The 27,180-nt window shown below is 35.6% G+C and overlaps 1 protein-coding gene across 1 annotated transcript in view; it reads right to left on the reverse strand.

Moving 5' to 3' along the window:
• The window catches only part of LOC117328831 (protein inturned-like), a 44,568-nt gene extending 18,448 nt beyond the window's left edge, over nt 1-26,120 (reverse strand). The window contains 2 exon segments of the mRNA XM_033886403.1: nt 9,443-9,681; nt 25,946-26,120. Of these exon segments, the coding sequence (XP_033742294.1) occupies nt 9,443-9,564 (122 nt within the window). The 5' untranslated portion in view covers nt 9,565-9,681; nt 25,946-26,120.
• Between the last annotated feature and the right edge of the window lie 1,060 nt (nt 26,121-27,180).

Consider the following 27,180-nt stretch of genomic DNA (forward strand, 5'->3'; position numbering starts at 1 on the left):
CATTAAAACTCCGAGCACATACAGTTAAGTCTTATATCAATACTTATATACTCAAAAACTTTTTTGTGTTTTTTTTTGTACTTATAAACATTAAAATGTAGACATTTGTGAATTAACAAATTAAAAAACAATATTTACAACTATATAACACATTAAAAGTATACCACTCTGAAAACAAAAGTTTAACAGTTACACATGTACATCACAATTACTTATTTATGCACGTTGAAAAACATGTGATCAATGCAAACAGATTTGGCAATAAAAATCAAAATGGTATAACTTTATAACTAGTTTGTTGCGTAATTTTTATTATCTTTGTATTTGATCTACATTTGTATTTCCTGAGTTAAACAGGTGCAGCTTAAAATCCAATTCAAATTTAAGTGGGATTTCACAGCTTATGGTAATTTGCGTATTTAAAAGTCTTACTTTTTCTTTTGTGTAAACAATCCCGTAAGACACACACAGTCACAACACTGATGGGGGGTTTATAATGGTGTCGGATGTATCGTAAAATAAAGAAGTTTCACAACAATGTCATGTCGATTGTGCTAAATTTAAAATCTTGACTTGTTTTCCCGAAATGAAATAATGATTAACAAGAGGCTGTCACAGACAGTACATTACTTTGTGAGGGTAGGTAATCTGATACACTGCTTTGTTATTGTATAAAATCCGAGTATTCGCTCCACCGAGTCCGAGATTATAGACCGTGTAATCATCAAAATGAGCACATATTCTCCAACCGAAACACGGTTAACATTAAAATGATATATAACTTCTAACTTAAACAATATTTACTCCATAAACACTTACTCTGACTTGCCAAAAGTAGTGAGTGTTCTGTCAAAACTTGTTGGATTCCATGTTTGGTGACCCCTTTCTGTACCGAGGTCCCATTTTCGCGGTGAAGTTTCTCTGAGTGTTTGACTTAAAACACCCTGTTCCAACTTGGGATCGTAAAATGGCCCTAACCGCGTGTTGTGGGCCATACTATGATGTTTCCTACATCAAATGTAGTTAAAACAACTTCGATTTTCACTCATTCACCTTTCCTTGTCCTCCATTTTGTTTACATCCGGGGATTTATTTTGATAAGGGGGTTACTTGCCTCACTTTGTCAAGAAGAGGACAAAGGGAAGTAATCGCAATTCGCACTATCAAACTTCAACACAATACTTTTTTAAGCGGCTGTTAATTCTTAGTATTTAATTTAACACGCTTATAGTAGCGATTGTACGACGAACGTAATGAAAAAGACCCCAAGGTCAGAATTATAGCCTTTCAATGAGTAAATTAACTCAACACTAACATGTACCTTATTTTGATTTAATTCAATTAGACTTTATAAAGTCCATTCATTTCAGTGAACTAGGCTAACGTAAACTATACAATCTAGCAGTCTTTTAAAGAATTGATAGTTATAGAAAAGTTTCGAAGTTGACCTTAACGTTTACTTAACAATTTTTACATGAGATATGCAACCTTAGGCAACTCCAAACTCCAAACATTTAGATGCGGTTAGGATTGTACAGAACGTTCTAAGCTAGTATCTATTTCATAAACAATCGGTCAATACAATCTTTTAATGAAACACGTTTTATTTTGGCTTAAACAAATTGAATTGATTATAAAGACTACTATAACAGAGTAATTGTAAAAATTACTATCAGTTATATCTTTCTTTATAACGAGTTACCTCCCTTCCTCTATGAATGGTTCCTCCTCTAAATACTGTTATTTGTAAATTATATGTGAACACTACCGTATTGCAAAGGAAAGCGTAAATGAAAAAATGCTAATTCTTAAAAAATACTCATTTCAGTTTGACTATACACTAATTCGTAAATGGAATAACGAAGTCATGTATGGCTATAAGTTATATTAATTTCTCTAAATCGGAGGTTTTTAACCCTTATAAATACTTGTTTGTTTGTTTTTGTTTAACGTGCTATTAACAGCCAGGGTCATTTAAGGACGTGCCAGGTTTTGGAGGTGGAGGAAAGCCATTTCATCAGAAAGAAAATTAAGGTAATTTTTAAATATCGTGACACGATTCTACAATGAAAATATTAAAATTCCGTACCAACTTACTTCCAAAACGAGTATGGTATTAAAGAAGAAACACTGAAAATACACTAACGTGTGTTTCTAATACCAACGTCTATTACGAATTGGCCACTCTAAATGTCTGTATTCATCACCGTCTAATATAAATCATCATCATCATCATCATCATCATCATCATGGACAGAAGCTGACCCAAAAGGCGTACTGCTCCAGCACGATACATATATCTCATAAATAACTTTCCCTCCATGATGTGTTATAAGAAATACTTTAGGGGAAATGTACCATATAAGATTATATATATACGTCATGTGTTATTGAAATGTCCCATATAAAATTATATATATACGTCATGTATTATTAAATGTCCCATATAAAATTATATATATACGTCATGTGTTATTGAAGTGTCCAATATAAAATTATATATATACGTCATGTCCCATATAAAATTATATATATACGTCATGTCCAATATAAAATTATATATATACGTCATGTGTTATTGAATGTCCAATAAAAATTTTTATATATACATCATGCATTATTGAAATGTCCTATATAAAATTATATATATACGTCATGTGTTATTGAAATGTCCAATATAAAATTATATATATACGTCATGTGTTATTGAAATGTCCAATATAAAATTATATATATACGTCATGTCCAATATAAAATTATATATATACGTCATGTGTTATTGAATGTCCAATATAAAATTATATATATACGTCATGTATTATTGAAATGTCCTATATAAAGTTATATATATACGTCATGTATTATTGAAATGTCCTATATAAAATTATATACATACGTCATGTATTATTGAAATGTCCCATATAAAATTATATATGTACGTCATGTATTATTGAAATGTCCTATATAAAATTATATACATGTATATACGTCATTTATTATTGAAATGTCCAATATAAAATTATATATATACGTCATGCATTATTGAAATGTCCCATATAAAATTATATATATACGTCATGTATTATTAAAATGTCCCATATAAAATTATATATATACGTCATGTATAACAAAATACAATAACAGTATATAATAAGTGAATATATATATATAATTATATATGTATCTCATATAGGTTATATAAAACAGCCACACAACTTTACAAATCGCGGGTATGACATTTTATACATGTGTATTGGCGTTGTACGTCAATAATGCATTGTCTTTTGTCGACTTTCTGGGGTACCATGTAGCGGTTTGCACATATTTGGGTAACACATCCAAAAAGTTGCGTTATCCATGTTTAATGGAACTAGTTTATATACCTACACAACTGTGAAATATCTAACATACATTAAATAGTCCTTATATGTCAGTAGTTGGATTCCATTTTGAGATCGTTCTCTGTATAATTAATTATAATTGCCATGTAAACTTTGCGGTTCGTTGTTGTTTACACACACTGACTGTTTTGTCATAAAACATAATGTTTGTCTGTAACTCGATCTTTATATAGTATTAATTAGTCAGTCGTATCTCTGTTTTGTGAGACAGCTGATTGACCCTCTCATTCCGATACGACGGGTGTGGTATAGAGACTCACTTCATATGTACACACGAGGGTCTCACGCCCTCACGTGAAGTGGCACGAGAAAACATCGCACCTTTGTATGATATCGGAACAATAGATCGTAGTATACATGTTTACTTTGACAAGGAGGTTTGACAATATTTGATATGGGGATTACACGTATTCTTATTCTACGTGCGTTCGCGTACATGTACTGCCACCACGGCCACCAGTATTACAATATCCAACAGAATTCCATTCCTTCGTTCGGACATCAGTATTACAATATCCAACAGAATTCCATTCCTTCGTTCGGACATCAGTATTACAATATCCAACAGAATTCCATTCCTTCGTTCGGACATCAGAAACATGCACAGTTTCTATTGATGAAATCTATGTCCGAACGATGATTATATGAGTGTTTGTGCCAACATTTAAAGAAATTAACGCCGAAATGTACAGAAAAAGGGCGTATCGTATGCAAATACCATATGTCTTTGCGGTAATAAGTGATACTTCGGGTCGAATTAAGATTTTTCAGGACTTAATACTCGAAGAACTTTGGTTTATCCTGATAGAAAAACTGCCGTATTAATGTTTAAGATTATAACTTTTACTACTTGGAAAAATACACATTTTCCAGTAAGTTTAATGGTGACGACCTAAACTTCATTCAAACGAAGAAATGCCCCTTTAACTTGAAATTCTCTATAGAAACGCATTATTCTATTTAAGGGAACATCTTAATTAAGAAAGGTAATGCCTTTCTAGGAAACTTTTACGTTAAGGAATGTTGATGCACCTGGTTTGCTATTGTGATGCAATGGTGATAGTTTGTAAAATGTGAAATGGTAAAACTTTTGAACGGAGAGATGAAACAAATACTGATCAAAATCAAATAAAGACAAAGAAAATTACTAACGAAATAAAATATACAACCGTAAAGAAGAAGACCAAGTACAAAATAATCAAGATATTTGACAGGCCAAGTTGTCAAATCAGAGAGCAATGTCGTCAATCCAGTATTCAATGTCTTGATTGGATCCAGTATTCAATCAAATTCACCTTACATATAGGCTATTATACTATCTTACATAATCGAATGGAGCACATGCCGACATTGTTCTCTGAATAAATATTAACTTGACCTGCCACAAAGTATTTCGAACTTACACATGTACATGAATACATCCAAATTTGGCAGTACATGTAACACGACGACAATTGCCTCGAATATTAAGCATGGGAACGCGTGCTCTCTGATATCTGTGTATGTTCAGTGTCTCTAAAGCCAGTACAGACTGGGTGTTTTATAAATCATACATTATGAATTTATCTTAGCTATTATGTGTGTTTTGTAAATTGTGTGAACACAAATACAGTATCTTCAAAAGGGTAATATTGGTATCGTACACCATTGACACAGTGTCAGTAGACATTGGTACATAACAAGTGTAAAATAGAATACTTCCACGTCATATTCTGGTACCCTTTTTAAGGTGACGTGTCACACAAAAAAATGATAGTTTTTGCATGAATATGTCGCAAAACACTAAAGTATTACATTAAACATTAAAGCAAGACCACGTTTTTTTTTTAAATCACAGTTTAATAGCACTTTGTTTTTCAGTCGCGTTACCGCTGATGACATTACTGTGTTGACTGTATGTAAAACAATACCTAACCAGTGACGTCACTTCCTGTGCATTAGGAGCCTGTGAGATCTCGACATTTTCCATTTCACGTTCTGGATTTAACTGGACGTATTAAAGAATGTGTATTTCATGTTATAGTTTAAACGTTAAAAATAGAAAGGTATAAGCAAATGAGATATTAAGGAATTATGAGTATTATTTCTTTGCATAGTTTCTCCCGCCGATTTATTTTTTCGTCATTTTACAATCAATTGTGCACGAACGTAATTTGATAAGCCACCAAGGGATGATTAATCACCTGGCTTTGTGCACACATCATGTGAAGAACCCATACCCATATTTCTAGTGTTAATATGCATATATCGGTCGGGAAGACACCGAGCTTGAGGGAGAACTGTATGGACAGCGGGCATATGTCACCAAACAAAATAGTTTAATTAATTTTCCTGGTACAAAAAGGTGTCAATTGCACAATATCACCAAAAGTGATATCTGATTGGATAAGTCGTATCGACGATTACATCGATAGGAATGAACAGTGTGTTAAAAGTACACATGTCCTGTGTTCGTTTTAATTACATATAACGTAGGACGAGCTCCAGGTGTGGGGGGGCTTACCAATGAATCACGGGAGGCAACTCTTCTCGGACTTATTTCTAACGTAATCCGATAGGAGCAGAGTTAGCCCTAACAGAGGCAGGACGTCTATCTATAACAGATCTTGCGTGTTAGCTGACACTTGATTACACCAAAAACATATTTGTCGATCTAACAGATAAGTAATTATCACTTTTCATTATGGATCTTCCTTTCTCCGACAGGCGTATCCGTAGTATCAATGAATGGGACGAGTACATTGTAATTGGTCCATATATAGTGCACGCTGACTGTACAGGGGACATTTCCCACAGTCCACACCTGCAGTTAGATCATAAACATTCACGTGTATTCTATGGACGAGTCACCGCGTACATATCCAAGGTAATCTATCCCAGTAACTTCTAAAGGATTCAGCTAAACCATGTACAGATCCTTCGAGAGGGAAATTAAACCATGTACAAATCCTTCCGGAGGGAAACCACACCATATACAGATCCTTCTGGAGGGAAACCAAACCATGTACAAATCCTTCGAGAGGGAAATTAAACCATGTACAAATCCTTCTGGAGGGAAACCAAACCATGTACAGATCCTTCTGGAGGGAAACTAAACCATGTACAGATCATTCTGGAGGGAAACTAAACCATGTACAAATTCTTCTGGAGGGAAACTAAATCATATACAAATCCTTCTGGAGGGAAACTAAACCATGTGCAAATCCTCTTTGGTGAAACTAAACCATGTACAAATCCTTCTGGAGGGAAACCAAACCATGTACAAAACCTTCTGGGTGAAACTAAATCATATACAAATCCTTCTGGAGGGAAACCAAACCATGTACAAATCCTTCTGGAGGGAAACCAAACCATGTACAAAACCTTCTGGGTGAAACTAAATCATATACAAATCCTTCTGGAGGGAAACCAAACCATGTACAAAACCTTCTGGGTGAAACTAAACCATGTACAAATCCCTCTAGAGGGAAACTAAACCATGTACAAATCCCTCTAGAGGGAAACTAAACATGTACAAATCCTTCTGGAGGGAAATAAGATCATGAACAAATCCTTCGAGAGGGAAAGTAAACCATGTATGAATCCTTTAGGGAGAGGGAAAAATAAACATGTACAAATCCTTCTTGGGAAAACTAAACCATGTACAGATCCTTCGAGAGGGGAACTAAATCAAGTAGAAATCCTTCTAGTGGGAAATCAAACCATGTACAATACCTATTATATATAATTGGGGATCACTCTGGAAATGAACCCTTCTGCCCATCAAACTCTCCATTAACCATCAAACTCTCCATTAACCACCAAACTCTCCATTAACCACCAAACTCTCCATTAACCACCAAACTCTCCATTAACCACCAAACTCTCCATTAACCATCAAACTCTCCATTAACCACCAAGCTCTCCATTAACCATCAAACTCTCCATTAACCACCAAGCTCTCCATTAACCATCAAACTCTCCATTAACCATCAAGCTCTCCATTAACCATCAAACTCTCCATTAACCATGAAGCTCTCCATTAACCACCAAACTCTCCATTAACCACCAAGCTTCCCATTAACCACCAAACTCTCCATTAACCATCAAACTCTCCATTAACCACCAAGCTCTCCATTAACCATCAAACTCTCCATTAACCACCAAACTCTCCATTAACCATCAAGCTCTCCATTAACCATCAAACTCTCCATTAACCATCAAGCTCTCCATTAACCACCAAACTCTCCATTAACCACCAAGCTTCCCATTAACCACCAAACTCTCCATTAACCATCAAACTCTCCATTAACCACCAAACTCTCCATTAACCACAAAACTCTCCATTAACCACCAAACTCTCCATTAACCACCAAGCTCTCCATTAACCATCAAACTCTCCATCAACCACCAAACTCTCCATTAACCACCAAGCTCTCCATTAACCACCAAGCTCTCCATTAACCATCAAACTCTCCATTAACCACCAAACTCTCAATTAACCACCAAACTCTCCATTAACCACCAAACTCTCCATTAACCATCAACCTCTCCATTAACCACCAAACTCTCCATTAACCATCACACTCTCCATTAACCACCAAGCTCTCCATTAACCACCAAACTCTCCATTAACCACCAAGCTCTCCATTAACCACCAAGCTCTCCATTAACCATCAAACTCTCCATCAACCACCAAACTCTCCATTAACCATCAACCTCTCCATTAACCATCAAACTCTCCATTAACCACCAAGCTCTCCATTAACCATCAAATGACTGGTCTCACCAGCTATTCCGTTTTTATATTCTCAATTTTCTATTAGACTGGTTTTAACAAAATAGTCAATGGTAGGCCACAGACTATACATGTATTTGGAAATTAATTAAATGATGTAATAGAAAGAAATCAACTGCAATCAAGTTGCTTGAAAAGTATACCTAAAATGATCACCAAAGGTTAAAACCCTAGTCATCGTCACACAATACATCACTCCAAACCATACAACATGGCGCCTCCAGGACGTCAATGCTAATTTCCTGGATGGAATGGCTTCCTTATACGGAAGAAAAATCGCTCTACCGTCGATTTAAGTGGATATAGCATACTTTAACACTAAGACATGATATAACGCTGTCTACAAATATAATTTAAATTTCAGTAAAGCTTCTAAAACACATATCGTATATACATCGTTTTTCTCATTCCATTACAACACTACAGAAAATGTACCACCCACTAACATCGTCGTTTACCGAGACCTATAGTTCTGGCATTGGATCGTTCACCCTTCCTCGTGGTCTTCAAATGGTTCCCTTATGTTTCTAGGTTTGCTATAAACTTGTTTAATAGTGGTGCTATTTTGTCTGGTATTGCAGAGTACAACAGTAAAGTTTTCACGAGTACCAATGATGCTGTGGTAATAATGGCGTGTCCACTAATGAGGAGTATACTCAGAAACTGTTCATTGTGCTGCTGATGATATCTCCATTTGTACACGAACCAATGTTGATCTTTTCAATAATGTGTCCGTAATGAGAAGGTAAAAAAGAAAACTCGTAATTCTGAAAGGGGCATCACTTAAGGTGCTTTCTACTATCACATGACACCAGCTATTTCCCAGTGTCCCCGAACAGTTTGTGGGGGTTAGTGGAAACTATCATATACAAAACATCTACTAAGCGGGAAATATCGCTTGCTTCGAGAATGTGGAAGGGATAAGCAGAACAAGTCGTGAAACAGATGTAAGACTTCCTATATTTTCTGGTTTAATGTCAGATAAATAACTTCTGTTACTCCAAGTGGTGGACTATGCTAGGTAAACAATTGTAGTTTGAGACACGGAACTAAGTTCTGTCTACAAACTTACAGTATAGGTAATAATGTAATGTAAACAAGCTGTGGGACTTCCTGACTATCATTGGTAGCAGTAGCCTGATGAATTATTCATGTGAATAAACATGACAAGAATATGCTATACTAATATTTGTCTTGTTTTGTGCCTCTCCATTGTTGTAAGACTAACCACAAAGGAGTAAATATAGTATATAGAGTTCCTTACCTTCTAGAGAGAATGCTACGAATTCCATCAAAATCATCCAAATTGGACCGTCTCCTGTATCTGGAGATAGGGGTTTTCAGACCAAACATGCTGCGTCTGAAAGGAGTCCTATTGGGTGCCATCTAGACGTGTATTCCGTCCTCTGAAGACACGGGAAGTCGTCTGCTTGTTCCACCAGTGGCTGATCTAATAACGACGTCGATTACACACCTTTCCTCATACCATTGTGACATTTTCCTCTGAAAAGAAAAGAGATATTGTTCTTTGATACGAAACACGACACATTACTTTTTTTCTAATTTGTTTTGCCACTTTGGGGGTAATTTTGGCCGTCAAATCTCCTGATTGGGTAGATGTGTAGTGTGTGGAACTGCTACACTATCAGCACGCGATGTTTCGTGGCTTCTCTTACCTACCCGACTATCAAACAGGTAATTACGCTAGGCCAATGATCGTCTGGATTTACTAACGCCTGGCCGGATCGCCGTGTATACTATAATACAAAGGACTACTTCACAGTTCCCTTCCTACTCCCATCCCCTTACACTGCTCCGGAACAGGACGATGTTTCCTCAAACCACAAACCAATGATACACGGGCGATTTCGTCTACTATGAATACACGTTTGTTTATTTTTGTGAAATATGATAGGTCGCATTAAGTTTCATTCATAAATTTGTCAACGTTATTTATGTTATGGAATCATTTTCTGTTTGGACAAATATGCGACATTGTTGGGGCTATCTAACCCAGGTGACACCAGTGATAATACCCCTTTTGTAACTGTATGAATTACACAATGATAAGGGCTCGGTTATTTGGAAAGGACTAGGGAATCAACAGGAACCAACAAAGACCTTTAAACAGCTGCAACAAAAACGAAAGGCTGTCATGCTGAGCCTTGTACCAGAGGCGATGTTTGGAGTAAAGACGGACGCCACAGTAGAAAGCCGTGCTCATAAAACACACATTTTGTTATGATGGATGACTATTTGTGTTTGGTGATTCTGTCGAGATTATATCGTAGATTTTATTCAGATATCCAGATACTATTTAACACTATAAATCATTATCATGATATAATGTAGACAACTTGTCATTTACCGAAGGTTAACCTTGATATAATGTTCACGGTTTACTTATTTGAAGACCCTTTCCCCCTTTGCAACATTCCCTAGATGTGTCCTCAAATAAGTTTTCAAGTCCAAAATATTGCACAGCTGAAATAAAGTTTAATTAAAAAAATGACGACAGTATACAAATGAATAATAAGGTTTTACTCTACAATGGTGGTAGTATAATAAGATTGTATGGTACAATTATGGTATTACAGTCTAGTTCTAGCCGAGAATAGACAAGAAACAGAGGACGCTTATCCTTCGAAGGACCTGGTCTTGTTTTCCCTGTATTTTCTGTTGCTCGTAATTTTCTCTCGTTAATTTCATTTTCAGTTAAAATGACAGTTTCGGTAACACATAAGTATTCTTTAACCGTTTTGGAGGTTTCTGATGTTTGAAAATACATTGTATTCTTAATATGCTATCTTAGGCTATCGCCTGTTTACAAACAGAATATGTATGTTCGTGTTATTTATCTTAAATCTGTCATTAGGGTAGTGCTTACACATTATAGAATTCATTTTATGTTAGACTTTAAGTTATCATATAACTGGCAACATATTAGTGATAATAAAAAAAGTTTACCATTATTAAGCTGAGTATCCTGGCGTTACATCACACAACATAATAACCATTTACAATAGCTGATGGCAGTTAACACATCCATGTGACTGTCAGGATGGTATTCGACAGTTTGACACCTCGGATACTGTATTCACAGAGTAAACCGTTTGTAACTTTCACTTTAAAAGTTGGCAATGCAATGTATACCGATATACAAAAAAGCAATGCCAAGGGGGAGCAATATGAGATTCGGATGTCTCACGCAGTCCTTGGAATTGAAAGTGTCAATTGTCTTAGGTAAAAACTCTCTCTCCTTTGCACGACAATAAAATAAAAGAATCTCTTTGTTTATTTTTCGTTTTAAGGTGTATTGCTGCGACAAGCCCGATCCGTTTTGACACTAATCTTTGTCTGAAGGAGATAATTTGTACATAGTTGGAGGCAAGAACGAGTTTGTTTGTGTTCACAACAAACGTATAAATACCCTATCACGCTCCAATATCACCAAGTTGATTATCGTAAAAACCGCCAGGGTTTTGGTTTCCTTTGACAAATAACTCCCGAGTTATGTTTGTCCGCGCTAATTAACTACAGAAAGTATAGCTTGTGATTGTTTTGGTATTTCTGGAGTTTAGCGATTGCCACAACTGGCAGAAAGGATTTCTTTAGAATACATATTTAAAGGAAAGTGTTTCGTATGAATAATAAACCAGGGTTGTGGCAGTGATTACTGAAGTTTCAACAATGAATGTGTACACGGGGACTGAAGGGACACTCTACAAATTCCGGCGATATAATGTCCGTATCAATACAGTCATCAAAATGTATGTTCTACTGAAAACAAAAATAGAGGTCTAGACATCAACAGTAACAAACAGTAATATGTAATTATAATTCGGGACAAAGACGTGCGCTTGGTTACAATGGAAGGGATAATACGATTGGAAGGTTTGCGGAAAACAAATGCACTGCACATATAAGCCATATATATTGATACTAATAGTACATCGTATAACTGTACCCAGTCAAAATTAGAACATTTAACAACCCATTCGTGAAGAATGAACATTTCTTACGTCAACAAAATGCTATAGAGTTAGCCAGTGTGTAACCATCACGTCTATTACAACAATAGGAATGTCAATCAACGATGACTATTTCATAAAAGGAAAGAAACAAATCACATAATATCAATGGAGACCAAAGTTCAATTTTGACATTTTCCTGGTTGATATTGACCCCTTGTAGCGTAACTATTATTGGCCTGTCGGTAACACTAAATAGGTGCACATTGTGCAGCATGTTCACTCCCTGTCGTCAGGTAATATTGTGTACCACGAGGTTAATAACAGGGCGGAGCTAACCTTTGACCATATATACAGTTGCGGCATTTGTTTTCGTTTTTACTTTAAATCAATTCGAAACGATGCATATCGTTACCTTAATATGTAAGTGTTGAAAAGCTGGTATTTCTCAACAAAAGTGTGAGGTGTTGCACCAGGGCGTTTGTTGTGTAGTTAGCACGATATAAGGCGATTAGCAGGGGAGAGAGTGCAAAGTATGGCGGAATTCAAATTGTCCTACGTGCATATGTAAAATCCAATTAGTAAAACAGCTTAGGAGAACTGTTCTATATGTGATGTTATTAAACTGTCTTTGATAGGGTTATATAATATTAATGACAATTTCAAATCTGTGTCTCGATGCAATGATGCAATGCTGGATGGAATGAGGTACTTGTATGATGGTTGGTCTCAACAATATGGCTTGAATGTCAATTTAGATTTAGTTAAAGACTGTTTTCATTGGCAATTTATTATATGAAAACTGTTTATCGTCATATTTACAAATAATTTAAACTGTCTTTATAGTACGAATATTCAATAAACTAGATACTTTGCATGTGTAATACGAAATATTATCCGAACTCTGAAAGATATCCTACTTCATGCGATGTAAGCTACAGAGGAGAAATATCCAAATAGTATCATGACTACTTCTGTATCTTAATTCCTCATTACTAAAACAGAATACAGCTGACACTATTGTTGGCCCAGCCTACTGCCGGGTGAAATCCATGTGATACGCTTGACGTAGAAGATAATGCCAGAGAAAGCTGATGCCCAGTTGTTCAATCTTCCAGTCATTACGTTTCTACATAAAAAGGACATGACACTTTTCTGCCATCAAAGGACCTATGCAAATCAAAAGTTTGTAACGGAAATTGGTGTTTCTGTAAATGACAACCCAGTAGAGTCTATATCAAAGTGCAATGATAGCATCGTTAATCACAGGTCATGATAGACAGTCTGAGTCAGTGTACGGAATCAATGACAACCAGAATTGGATCAATAATCGCGGACTGGATATATTCATGGTGAAATTTAAACAATATATTTAGCTCTGCAATCATAGTCGTACGTAACAAAAAGTGAGCTGTCAAATCACAAGGGTAATGTATTTATAAATATAATACACATACTATATATAATATTATATCAAACTCTACACACTTGTCGTCATTCTTTATGGGACACATTTGTAAATCTCGTTAGGATATACATGTTTGACATGTTATAATTCAATCACAGCGCACCGCACACATCGTTACACGTGATAGTTAGATGGATCAACATACATAATTCACCGGGATTGGGAAATGAAACAATTAACTATCATATAGACGTGCTAATGTGGTCGCAAGTCCTCTAACCCCGTAATATTTATAACATTAAGTGTAAGTTATAATAACGTATTAGTAAGAAAAGTGAAGTAATTGTAGAAAACATTAATGGTCGATGCATGTGATAAGTTCATAAGTAGACCTAATGATGGGTATCACGACATCGCTCGATAACATCGCTCCCCAAGGGGCCTACTGAGACCCGATACGTCCACGGGTACCTCCAAACATTCCGAGGTCAGACTCACCTAGCTACACACGTTAACAATTCCCTCTTTATATATTTAATTGCCTTCATAATATCACCCCTGAACTCACCGAGGTACATGTCAATACCATGTTAATCACTGCAAAGTTAGAAAGTGCTTAAATTCAATTAAAATTGTTAACATTTTTAGGTGTATCTATCAAAGCTTAAATTGATATAAATCATATGCAGCTACAACGAAGCTTTTCAAAATATCTCAAATATTCAATTACATGTCAACATATCAATCATTTTCAAAAATAAAGAAGCAATATAAGATTACAAAAAGACAATAAATTAAGTAATTGGGAAATTAAAATGTTCGCAATTATTTTAATAAAGTGCTTAATGAATAGAAGGAACTGATTATATTTAACTATTAATTAAGTTGTTAAATACATTGAAGAATGTTATCATAGCATGAAAAATATTTGGCACTTATTGGAGTAAAAGATAGGATACTGAATTTATGATGTAATTATTTTGAGATATTGTAACAGTAAAAACAAATTAGACTTTAATACAAATGAGAGTACAACTGTATAAACTTCTCCTTGTACTGTTTTTCAGGATCTCCACACAAATCTATAAATTTATAAATACATGTAGTTGATTTTGAATTTGAAATATGACTTCGTTGCTATGTCGGTATTCTTTTCTGTTTTCTTTTTTTCCCACACCAGTAGTAACACTATATATAACTTTAAACAATTTCCCGAATGCAGAAGATATAAATTTCAATTCGCTTTCTTAAAGTGTATAACTGAAAATGATTACATTTTAAAAAGATGTTGCCGCTTTGCCTTACTGACACTTATTGGTTATTGTATCTTAAAATAATAATTTGTCCAATAACTTATTCACTGAACTGGCAATACATTTTTATTACGTATGTGTAAACACCGACATGCAATTCACTTTTATTACATATATGTAACACACCGAAATGCATTCACTTTTATTATACCCATGTATATAAACTATATATGCAATAAAATGTTCTCATGCCAACGTGCAAAACGTACAATATGAGATGACAGTCATCTTATGCTTGTTCATATATAAAGTTGACACTCGTTGGCTAGCAATTATGTATAATGAAGTGCCAGTTATGTTCTGAAGCCCTTAAGTTGTATAATACATTATATAGAGCTTCCTTCGTTTACTTACACGCCCTTTATCTGTGTGACTAGATATGTCGGTAAGTGGTATGTACTTATGTTCATATGCACTAAGTGCACCGGGTATCGCACTTTTACTAGAACTGCTCGGTGATGCACCCTTTATGACTCCAATGCACCAAGTAACGCTGACCTTCTGATATCTATATACAATGATATGATACTACACACATTCAACTCTACGATATAGATCACATTTCTCACTTGCACTCAGTCAGTATTAAACTTACGTTTGCACAGAATTAAATCCATATCCGAATTCATCGGCCATTTAGTAGTCCTGAGTACCATTATTGTACACTGTAGACTTTCGACTTACGATCAAGTTCAATATGCGTATAAATTAATACTGGGAGCACTTGACTTATATATCAAACAAAGAACGTTACTTGTTATTTCAAAATGTCCCAAAAAATGCGATTCATTGATAAGCTGCTTTTAGACGACACTTGATTAATTGAGGGAAATATGATAACGAAATTACACGGAACTTTGAAGTAGAATTACAGATTTGATTAAGGAAGCATATGATGATAGATAATCAAGGTATTAATGAAGTAAACTATCAAACCAATCGCTGGCAGTGCCCTTTATCCTGTGACGTGTGTACACGCATGTTAGATAAGGGGACTGCAGGGGGTCGATCAACAGATGTGCGTCATTATAGACTAAAGAAGACATTTTCATCTAGTCATTGTCACAATCGGGGTTTATTGATTCCTAGGTTGTAAACGATTAAATACAAAAGTAGATAGAAACATGCTATATGAATCTGATGTGTAACAAGATACACTTTTCAACGTTATCAGTGAACGCCATCCGTATACTCGGTATAATTTATCATATTTTTGACATGGAGATCTTGGATTCTATCAATTTGATCAAGATTTTGATTTTCTGTTCGTAGGAAAATGAAGCGGATAAAACGAATAAGATGCCTCTTTTGATTAAATTTCTAGACTAATTTAGACAATTGCAAACCAAACAAAGAATACAAATCGAAATCAAAGAAACATGAAATCGTATCGCTAACTTAAAATCGAAAAAAAAAGAGGAGAAATAGGAATAAAATATTATATGATTGAATAGGACCATGTGTTCCGAAATGATAAGCAGATCTTGTTTATCCACGACCTAAACTATGTAAATATACGTCAAACCCAGATTCTGAACGTTTTTATCAAATATAAGCGAATAATTTTCAGACTTTAAGAAGGTTCATCCTCAAACATGTTTGAAACAACAGTATTTTAGTCAGTGTTCTGGTTTACCAGTAACATATTTTATTGATATCAGTATTCTAGTTTACCAGTTACATGTTTTATTGATATCAGTATTCTAGTTACCAGTAACATGTTTTATTGATATCAGTATTCTAGTTTACCAGTAACATATGTTATTGATATCAGTATTCTAGTTTATCAGTAACATGTTTTATTGATATCAGTATTCTAGTTTACAAGTAACATATTTTATTGACAGTATTCTAGTTACCAGTAACATGTTTTATTGATATCAGTATTCTAGTTTACCAGTAACATGTTTTATTGATATCAGTATTCTAGTTACCAGTTACATGTTTTATTGATATCAGTATTCTAGTTTACTAATAACATATTTTATTGATATAAGTATTCTAGTTTATCAGTAACATGTTTTATTGATATCAGTATTCTAGTTTACCAGTAACATATTTTATTGATATCAGTATTCTAGTTTACCATTAACATGTTTTATTGATATCAGTATTCTAGTTTACCAGTTACATGTTTTATTGATATCAGTATTCTAGTTACCAGTAACATGTTTTATTGATATCAGTATTCTAGTTTACCAGTAACATATTTTATTGATATCAGTATTCTAGTTTATCAGTAACATGTTTTATTGACAGTATATACAGTAGGAAACCATTGACTGCCCTATGGGATTTATACTAAACCGTTACGTTTCACTTGTTAACGACCCTATTTGAATATGATTCTCGCATTTGATCTGTTTATGTTGCAAAACAAAATGTATGGCCATTCTAGCCAGTGTTAAATTCAATTTTTCACCAGGAAAAATGTCCTTTAATATGCAGTAGTGGCGGTTGACAATAGACATACAAGTTAAATAATTACCATTCATCTACCTACAGACATATCCTCTGTCGGCAAAATACAGCTGTGGGGATTTGGTAAGTTATTTATATGAAATATTCATGTTTCGTTATCTGGCTAAACAACAGAAGTGATCTGGCTTTGTGAGAGTGTTAAGTTTTCTCGATATTCTATAGATACCACCTGTTTGTATGTGACCAAAATATATTACAATCAGGACAGACTCATATAGTTTGTCATTGACTGATACTCTCCGAACTGTGATAATTACTGAATATTATCTAAGGTGTTTCAAAATATATTGATAGAATACTTTAAAAAATTATGTAGCAACGAATCATATATCAAGTGTCGATGTGATTTTCCGTACATGCCGTAAAAAAATCGAAACGAAAATTCTATCAATTTCCTTATATAGACCACGAGAAGGCTTTATGGTCGACGTGTATGATGTATGTTGACATGTCTAGTGGTTCCGTTGTCACCTCCCTAACTCTCAGTTGAGATTGTGACTTTGATTTGACCTTGATATTTATGACGGATGTCATAGATGAACCAGATGGCGCTTACTCCATCGGTGTACCTGGTCGTATCCTCTTTGCACCTTTAAGGAATCTCTATGCAAATTTATAGCTTTGCCTCAATTTAATATCGTTTTTCATTTTATTGATTTCGACTTTGAACTGTCGTTTCGTTATTATGTCGATGTTCTTTGTTTTTGCATCATTTTTAGGATTATTCGAGAAATATAAAAATGATTGATTCTATCTACATACCTTCAGCGTAACATCAGGTAATGTATTAAAGTTTTACTATAGAAAGAAAAGGGTGTCATTTATTTCCTCACTTCAGTATCTCTAGGAATTGTCTCTCGTGCAAATACATATATTCATAATTCAAATACATAGACATACTTCATTTGTAAGAACAGTGTTGTGTTTTATTGCTGAGTGACAAAATAAATGAGTTATCTAATTCACAAATATCAAACATGTCATATGTCTTGAATTTGCTCCGCTTTTTTAGTTTTAAATTCTAGCGAAAAAAAAAGTTATTAGCAGTACAACCGTTGAAGTAAGTGGACGCGCATCATATACAATATACATCACTACCATTCCTAGTGGACGCGCATCACATAAAATGTACATCACTACCATTCCTAGTGGACGCGCTTGATATACAATGTACATCACTACCATTCCTAGTGGACGCGCATCATATACAATATACATCACTACCATTCTTAGTGGACGCGCTTGATATACAATATACATCACTACCATTCCTAGTGGACGCGCATCATATACAAGAGATCCCAGAGGGATCTTGGCGCCCACCATTGAATGTTCTTTATAGGTTCCATGTCAGATTGATCTTTTCTCTACTTTTCTCTTCTTCTAAGTCTTACTAATCTGTGTAAACTCAGAAGAAACCTCTAGTACTTTTTAAACAAGGGAAACCTATATATAAAATTTAAGATTTAGGCACCAAGGGGAACCTATATATATGGAATTTGAGAAAGATTCCTTCAGTGCTTTCTGAGAAATAGTGATAACAAACTTCAATTGTCAAAATCCAAGATGGCTGCTTGTCGGCCATGTTGTTTTCCGATTGGTCTCAAAATGCAATATGCATAACTAGGCGCCTGGGGGAACCTACATATGAAATTTCAGGAAGATCCCTTCATTAGTTTCTTAGTAATAGTGATAACCAGTTTCAATTTTCGAAATCCAAGATGGCTGCCTGTCGGCCATGTTGTTTTCTGATTGGTCTCAAAATGCAATATGCATAACTAGGCACCAAGGGGAACCTACATATGAAATTGGAGAAAGATCCAATCAGAACTTTCTCAGAAATAGCGATAACAAACTTCTATGGTCAAAATCCAAGATGGCTGCCTGTCGGCCATGTTGTTTTCCCATCAGTCCCAAAATGCGATATGCATTACCAGGCACCAAGGGGAACCTACATATGAAATTTGAAAAAGATCCCTTCAGTACTTTCTCAGAAATGGCAATAACAAACTTTAATGGTCAAAATCTAAGATGGCTGCCTGTCGGCCATGTTGTTTTCCGAATGGTCTCAAAATGCTATATGCATAACTAAGCACCAAGGGGAACCTACATAACAATTATGAAAAAGATCCCTTTAGTACTTTCACAGAAATAGCGAAAACAAACTTCAATTGTCAAAATCCAAGATGGCTGCCTGTCGGCCATGTTGTTTTCAGATCGGTCTCAAAATGCAATATGCATAACTAAGCACTAAGGGGAACCTACATATGAAATTTGAGAAAGATCCCTTCTGTGTTTTTTGAGAAATAGCGATAACAATCTTCAATTGTCAAAATCCAAGATGGCTGCCTGTCGGCCATGTTGTTTTCCGATTGGTCTCAAAATGCAATATGCATAACTAGGCACCAAGGGGAACCTACATATGAAATTTGAGAAAGATCCCTTCAGTACTTTCTTAGAAATAGCGATAACAAACTTCAATGGTCAAAATCCAAGATGGCTGCCCGTCGGCCATGTTGTTTTCCGATCGGTCCCAAAATGCAATATGCATAACTAGGCACCAAGGGAAACCCACATATCAAATTTGAGAAAGATCCCTTCAGTACTTTCTTAGAAATAGCGATAACAAACTTCAATTGTCAAAATCCAAGATGGCTGCCTGTCAGCCATGTTGTTTTCCGATCGGTCCCAAAATGCAATATGCATAACTAGGCACCAAGGGAAACCAACATATGAAATTTGAGAAAGATCCCTTCAGCTCTTTCTCAGAAATAGCGATAACAAACTTCAATGGTCAAAATCCAAGATGGCTGCCTGTCGGCCATATTGTTTTCCGATCGGTCCCAAAATGCAATATGCATAACTAGGCACCAAGGGGAACCTACATATGAAATTTGAGAAAGATCCCTTCAGTACTTTCTGAGGATTAGCGATAACAAGAATTGTTTACGGACGGACGGACGGACGGACGGACGGAGGGAGGGACGGAGGGAGGGACGGACGGACGGACGGACGGACGGACGGAGGGACGGACGGACGGACGGACGACGGACCACGGACGCAGGGCGATTTGAATAGCCCACCATCTGATGATGGTGGGCTAAAAATTTACATCACTACCATTCCTAGTGGACGCGCATTATATACAATATACATCACTACCATTCCTAGTGGACGCGCATCATATAAAATTTACATCACTACCATTCCTAGTGGACGCGCATCATATAAAATTTACATCACTACCATTCCTAGTGGACGCGCATTATATACAATATACATCACTACCATTCCTAGTGGACGCGCATTATATACAATATACATCACTACCATTCCTAGTGGACGCGCATTATATACAATATACATCATTTCCATTCCTAGTGGACGCGCATCATATACAATATACATCACTACCATTCCTAGTGGACGCGCATCATATACAATGTACATCACTACCATTCCTAGTGGACGCGCATCATATACAATGTACATCACTACCATTCCTAGTGGACGCGCATCATATACAATGTACATCACTACCATTCCTAGTGGACGCGCATCATATACAATGTACATCACTACCATTCCTAGTGGACGCGCATCATATACAATGTACATCACTACCATTCCTAGTGGACGCGCATCATATACAATGTACATCACTACCATTCCTAGTTGACGCGCATTATATACAATATACATCACTACCATTCCTAGTGGACGCGCATTATATACAATATACATCACTACCATTCCTAGTGGACGCGCATCATATACAATATACATCACTACCATTCCTAGTGGACGCGCATCATATACAATATACATCACTACCACACCTGTCGGAGTAATGCCCGTTGCTGTCACCGTATATCGATCATTGAGTGTTTGTACTGTCCCTCACGTGATCGTAAATCTGTATGACAATGATCGATACCGACATTAATAGATGGTCACCTACGCCTGTCAACAATGGGTTATACCATGGTCACATCTAATAACACCACAAATATATAGAGAGTCTACCCTATACCGTTATAAACTCTACCTGTCGTTATACAACGGTAAACATTATATAGCAATTGTCTTATTTAAATAACCAAAACCTATATAAATAGTAAAATTGTTTTCTGTTTAATGAACTCAAACATGATGTAGTTTCAGGAACCAAACCACCAATATCTATCCACAACATCAGTAATTTGACAAAGTAAAGGTAAACAAAAGTATCGATAAGTTAGAATACATAGAGAAATTGATACCTATGTATAGGGTAACAAAGTACACATTAGTCGAGTTTAGCATCAAATAGACAATTATAAACACCAGTCATAATAATACACATTGATACGGGCTATTGTAACGCTTTGATTATTATTTCAACTACAAGGTTTTCAGGTAAAGCTTCCATTTTGATTGATGAATTATTTTATTGCAACGAAGCAATGCCTGATCATTAGTCTTGTCCGTATTAAAGAAGGCGAGGAAGCAATGCCTGATCATAAGTCTTGTCCGTATTAAAGAAGGCGAGGAAGCAATGCCTGATCATAAGTCTTGTCCGTATTAAAGAAGGCGAGGAAGCAATGCCTGATCATAAGTCTTGTCCGTACTAAAGAAGGCAAGGAAGCAATGCCTGATCATTAGTCTTGTCCGTATTAAAGAAGGCGAGGAAGCAATGCCTGATCTTTAGTCTTGTTTATACCAAACATGGCAAGTAAGATATGCCGGGTCGTTACTCTTGCCCATACCAAATATGGCAGGAAGCTATGTCTGGTCATTAGTCTTGACCATACCAAATATGGTAAGGAAGCAATGCCCGATCGTTAGTCTTGTCCGTAATAAAGAAGGCAAGGAAGATATGCCGGGTCGTTACTCTTGTCCGTACTAAAGAAGGCAACATCAACCCAAAGTAAGCAGTACAAGTAACCTTCTGTTTATCTTCTGTACTTTAATAGTACCATATCTGCTAAATACGTACACCACGGACAGGAAAATGGTCGGCCAATTGCCATAACCGCCACTATTTCTTCTATAATTACACTCACATTTATATTTAGTATATTGCTTATGCGAGACAGAGACATTTATTACAAATATCTATAAAGATCCGACCCCTAAGATAAACAGAACGAACAGAAAACAACAACCGAACGAGACTATAAAGGTAAAAAAAAGTATCAAGATTACTGATTAAATTATGTAAAAAAAAAATACCAGTGTAATCTCAGCTTCTGAAACTAGGCATGCTGACAACCTGTTATAACATTTAACGAACCACGCAAGGAGAAATTCCTGACTGCTTACTTTGTAAACAGGAGAGTACCACGAACACTTGATTTGTTTGCCAACAGGGAGAGCATCATAACCACTTAAATTATTTGCCAACAGATAAAACATATTCATCATTAATTTGCTGGTCAACATTAAAAGATAAGTTAAAATACCGAAAAACCTACAGACTTCACCGGCGTTAAAATGTGACTCAACAATTACACGTAACAAGATCAACCGTTATCGAAGTGAAAGAGTTCACCGTCTACCTATGAAGTTGACACGACTCATTATGAAACTGAAAATTGGAATGAAGGATCATTTGAAAGAGATGTAGGGAATAAGTAGGGAGTGTTGGAATACTTCTACCGAAGAAAGGAAATAGCTGTAAACATTCCAATACCACATGTGTTATAGATAAAATATGGACAAACTAATATCTATCGACAAAGAAAACACATGTCGTTTCCAATTGTATTAACATACGTATAAGTAGTTTTCAATCCCAGCACGTTTTCTGAATGAGATTCTTATGTGGATTCGTAGTATGGAAAACATTGTTATTGGAAATTCGTGCATTTTTAATATGCAATGTATTATCTTTTTTTCTTTTCCCCTTTATTTTAATAAATTAGCATAAACTACATGAACAATGAAAAACTGAAGAAGAAATCTAAGATTTATAATTTGGTACCAAATTCCTGAATAAGACTGATAGTGTATGTAGTATACAATTTGTATGAATTAGGAAAAGTTATGCTAAATCAGGAGTCAATCACCTGCCTGAGAACGTGAGGATGTATACTGCTATAAACACGTCAAACATATGGACCAGACAAGGGTTATCATGTCGCATCTAGGATACCGTATCCGTTTTAAAACATTTTATTTCATTAAAGTTGTAATTTCAGAAGTAGACTCTACTAGATTATTCAGATTTGTCGAGCATTGAAGTATTACAACCCTTTTCACATCGCAAAACGTATAATCTTAGCTACATATTTTCACTATCACTAACAGAGTAACAAGTCTTGAAATACGAGTCTAATTAACGTAGAGGAATGCCAATATCCATTAATAACATGATTTATAATAGCATCAACTTACCAGTCCGTGGTGTCCGTTAACGTCCAGTAGATGGGAGAAGTACAGGAGATATGGCCCCCATCACCTGTCACAAGTCAGTATTTACACACGTCCCAGAGTTGGTGGCGGATCAATAGGGCCTGATTGTGTACAGTAGGAACGAGAGGGGCGTTACGACTGATTCGGTTTCTCAATTCTTATTTACTTGTCTATCCATCAAACCGAAAGTTTTGAAACCGCTAGATTATAGTTTGATACAACACATTAATTCCCGACATCAACAAAAGATTAATGGAGGTAAGTGAGTGGGGAGAATGGCTGGATTATCTGGAATCGACAGCGAGGTCAACAGTGTACTGACAAAGTGATGGGTTAATACCACACATCATCCACGTATCGACACGTGGTAATTAATGGAAAACAAAGACCCGACACTCCCTCGCGTCGCTAACGTGCTACGGACTATACCTATGTCTGAGGTATGACCATCGCTGTTCTGGTTACAAGTCTTACTTCATTCACTGCATATAATCTAGAGCTTGGAACAAGTTTCAATTTTTGCTTTCATAATATCAATATCATATTCAAGAAACCTTTAAATAATGATATCAATGAAAAAGAGCAGAGGATGTGTAGGGTTATTTTCAAACAACTTATTTAATAAGAGCATACCGAAACACAAACTTGATAAGATGGGGAGGATTTACACGAACACCCATTCCGAAAATAGGACCATGTGATCCGGAAGGATAAGGTCTTCTGTTTCATCGACGACAGACATATAAACGAATTAATATAAAAGCGATTTCACTGGTCGTACGCTTTTGATTAAAAAATAGTGACAAAGATACCACCTTCCTCAAAACAGTGACAAAGATACCACCTTCCTCCAAATAATGACAAAGATACCACCTTCCTCAAAATAGTGACAAAGATACCACTTTCCTCAAAATAGTGACAAAGATACCACCTTCCTCAAAATAGTGACAAAGATACCACCTTCCTCAAAATAGTGACAAAGATACCACCTTCCTCAAAATAGTGACAATGATATAATCTTCCTCAAAATAGTGACAAAGATATGTTGGAAGCATTATTGTTATAGACAAGAAGAAGAGATGTCTATAATAGAATAATAGAAAACCGAAGTCGCCATGCCAGCAATTCAGGGCTATATCAACAACAGATCAAAGCCTGTTAAATTTTGACAATAAGTGTCGATAACAGAAGTTTACTTAAAACTTCTCCGACGACATATTTATAACGTTAACATTACCTCCTGTACATTATCATTTCTAGCCGATTCATCGTGTTTACAATCCTAGTCAGACCCGAGCTGGCGAGCTTGTAACTCACCTGGATCAATCAAAATGCCGATAATCTTATTTTGATATACACATTTTAAATAGTGATACACTTTATCAAAACTAATCCCATTCAAATCACGTCCTGATATGACAATGGGATAAAGAACCTGAAAAAGTCGATTATAAAGGATTTAAAATAGAATCAACGTTCCACTATCCTACCTATATCAATAAGGGTAATGGTTACTGCTATCACCCCGGGATCAGCCACATTTGAAATATTTATGAGGCACGACCCTGCTTATGTGTTAAGTAATATAAATACATGGAGGAGATTATCTCAATACCTGACACTGACACCAATATAACCGAATAAACAAATGTGATGCTAACATCCCTAGTCATCCTTCAATCTATCACTAGTGTTAATTTATCGATAACACGCATCATCTATCATTTCTAATCCAATGTCTATAATACAGTTACTACCTTATAGGAATAACAATACAAATAAATAAACAATAGGGGTAGAATAAACAATGCAGGTAAAAATAAATGATTCAGGTAAAATAAATAATGCAGGTAAAACAAAATATCTGTCATATAAACGGCACATTTACATAAAACAGTAGGGATATAGTTGACAATGAATGTTTTCCCTATTTGTTACCGAGAGTATAGTTATCTCCAAACATATCATTTTATAGTTGTAATATACCGTAAACCTCGCAAGGAATGTGATATACAATATGTACACAACAATCATATGTAAATCTATATATAAAGAAAAAAACATTTCTGCAAATAAAAATGTAGGCTATCACATTCAGGTTTTTATATCTACATGCATTACGCCACCTATTCCATATCCACACTTGACATCAAACAAATGTCAAAGAAAGACGTTTAGAAAAATCAATGATAACTTACCAAGTGATAATGAGTTTTGAGAAGAGGTCTTAATCACACTTTTCTGCTGACACTTTGTCTCCATATCATTGTAAACCACAGGTGTAATACGTATCAGCTGGTGGCCGTGGTAATGAACAAGTCACATGAGGCTACATAAGGACAATAGGTAACATACCACACAGTAATTAAAACAAATCAAACCAGTACCTCACCATGTGTAGGTATTGGTGTGGTGGTGGTGAGTGGCGTTAGACGGGTTCGTGGTACCGAGAGCACCACATGATCGGAATAATTAGCTGTTATTTAACACACACTAAGTGTATAGCACAATCGTTAATCGTAAATATTGAAGCTTAACTTCTATATCTTGTCAATGTGTCAACAACGGTTCAGATTTTTGCTCGCAATATCTACGTTTGAAAGTGCCTCCGAGTAGGTCAAATATCCAAATATTTGTGGTGGGGATCCAAACCCACATGGGTATAGCTACTAATCCGATCTGGTGTAGCGCCCGCTAGTGTTCACCCGTTAGTTTCTCTACGGTAAGTGAAATTGGGCCACAATTCTAAAGGAAATACCACGATTCACTTTTTAACAGTTTCGGTAATTTTAACCAATGAAAACTTAAAAGGCCACACTTGTGAAGTTGTTTTTTGTGAGGTGGATTACCCTATCTTGTGCCTTATCAGAAATATGGGCCAGACGGTGAAAACGACAGTCAGAAAAACGAGAAAAAGATTCACACGTGTTTTGACGTGACGAATCCAATAGGTTGACGACTTGAAGGAGAGTATATAAGACAGGTGTGAGTTGGGGCAGACACTGAACATGATATACAGGGGTGTCCATGTAAATAGCATGGTCGATAACACCTTACCTACATGTTGTAATTTACATCAGTGTAACGACGAGGTAATAGCCGATTGAATGACTGAATAATGGAACCTACCACATACATTGTGCTCGTATGAAACGTAAAATAGCGATACAATTCAAAACATTTTCCAATATAGTTTTTATAAGCCTTATTATCACCAATTGCAAAATTGAATGATATTTTATTCGTTATTATAAGAATGTACAGTATTCACACTTTCAGAATCAAAATTTTTCATACTATTTTTGCCATAAACCTACTCTCCATATCACCTGTTATAACTTTACCTGAATTCAATAAAAGTTTCTGTCTTGTTCCTGTATTCAATAAAAGTTTCTGTCTTGTTCCTGTATTCAATATAAGCTTCTGTTTTGTT

The sequence above is a fragment of the Pecten maximus genome, chromosome 6 (assembly GCF_902652985.1).
Source record: "Pecten maximus chromosome 6, xPecMax1.1, whole genome shotgun sequence".
Lineage (NCBI taxonomy): Eukaryota > Metazoa > Mollusca > Bivalvia > Pectinida > Pectinidae > Pecten > Pecten maximus.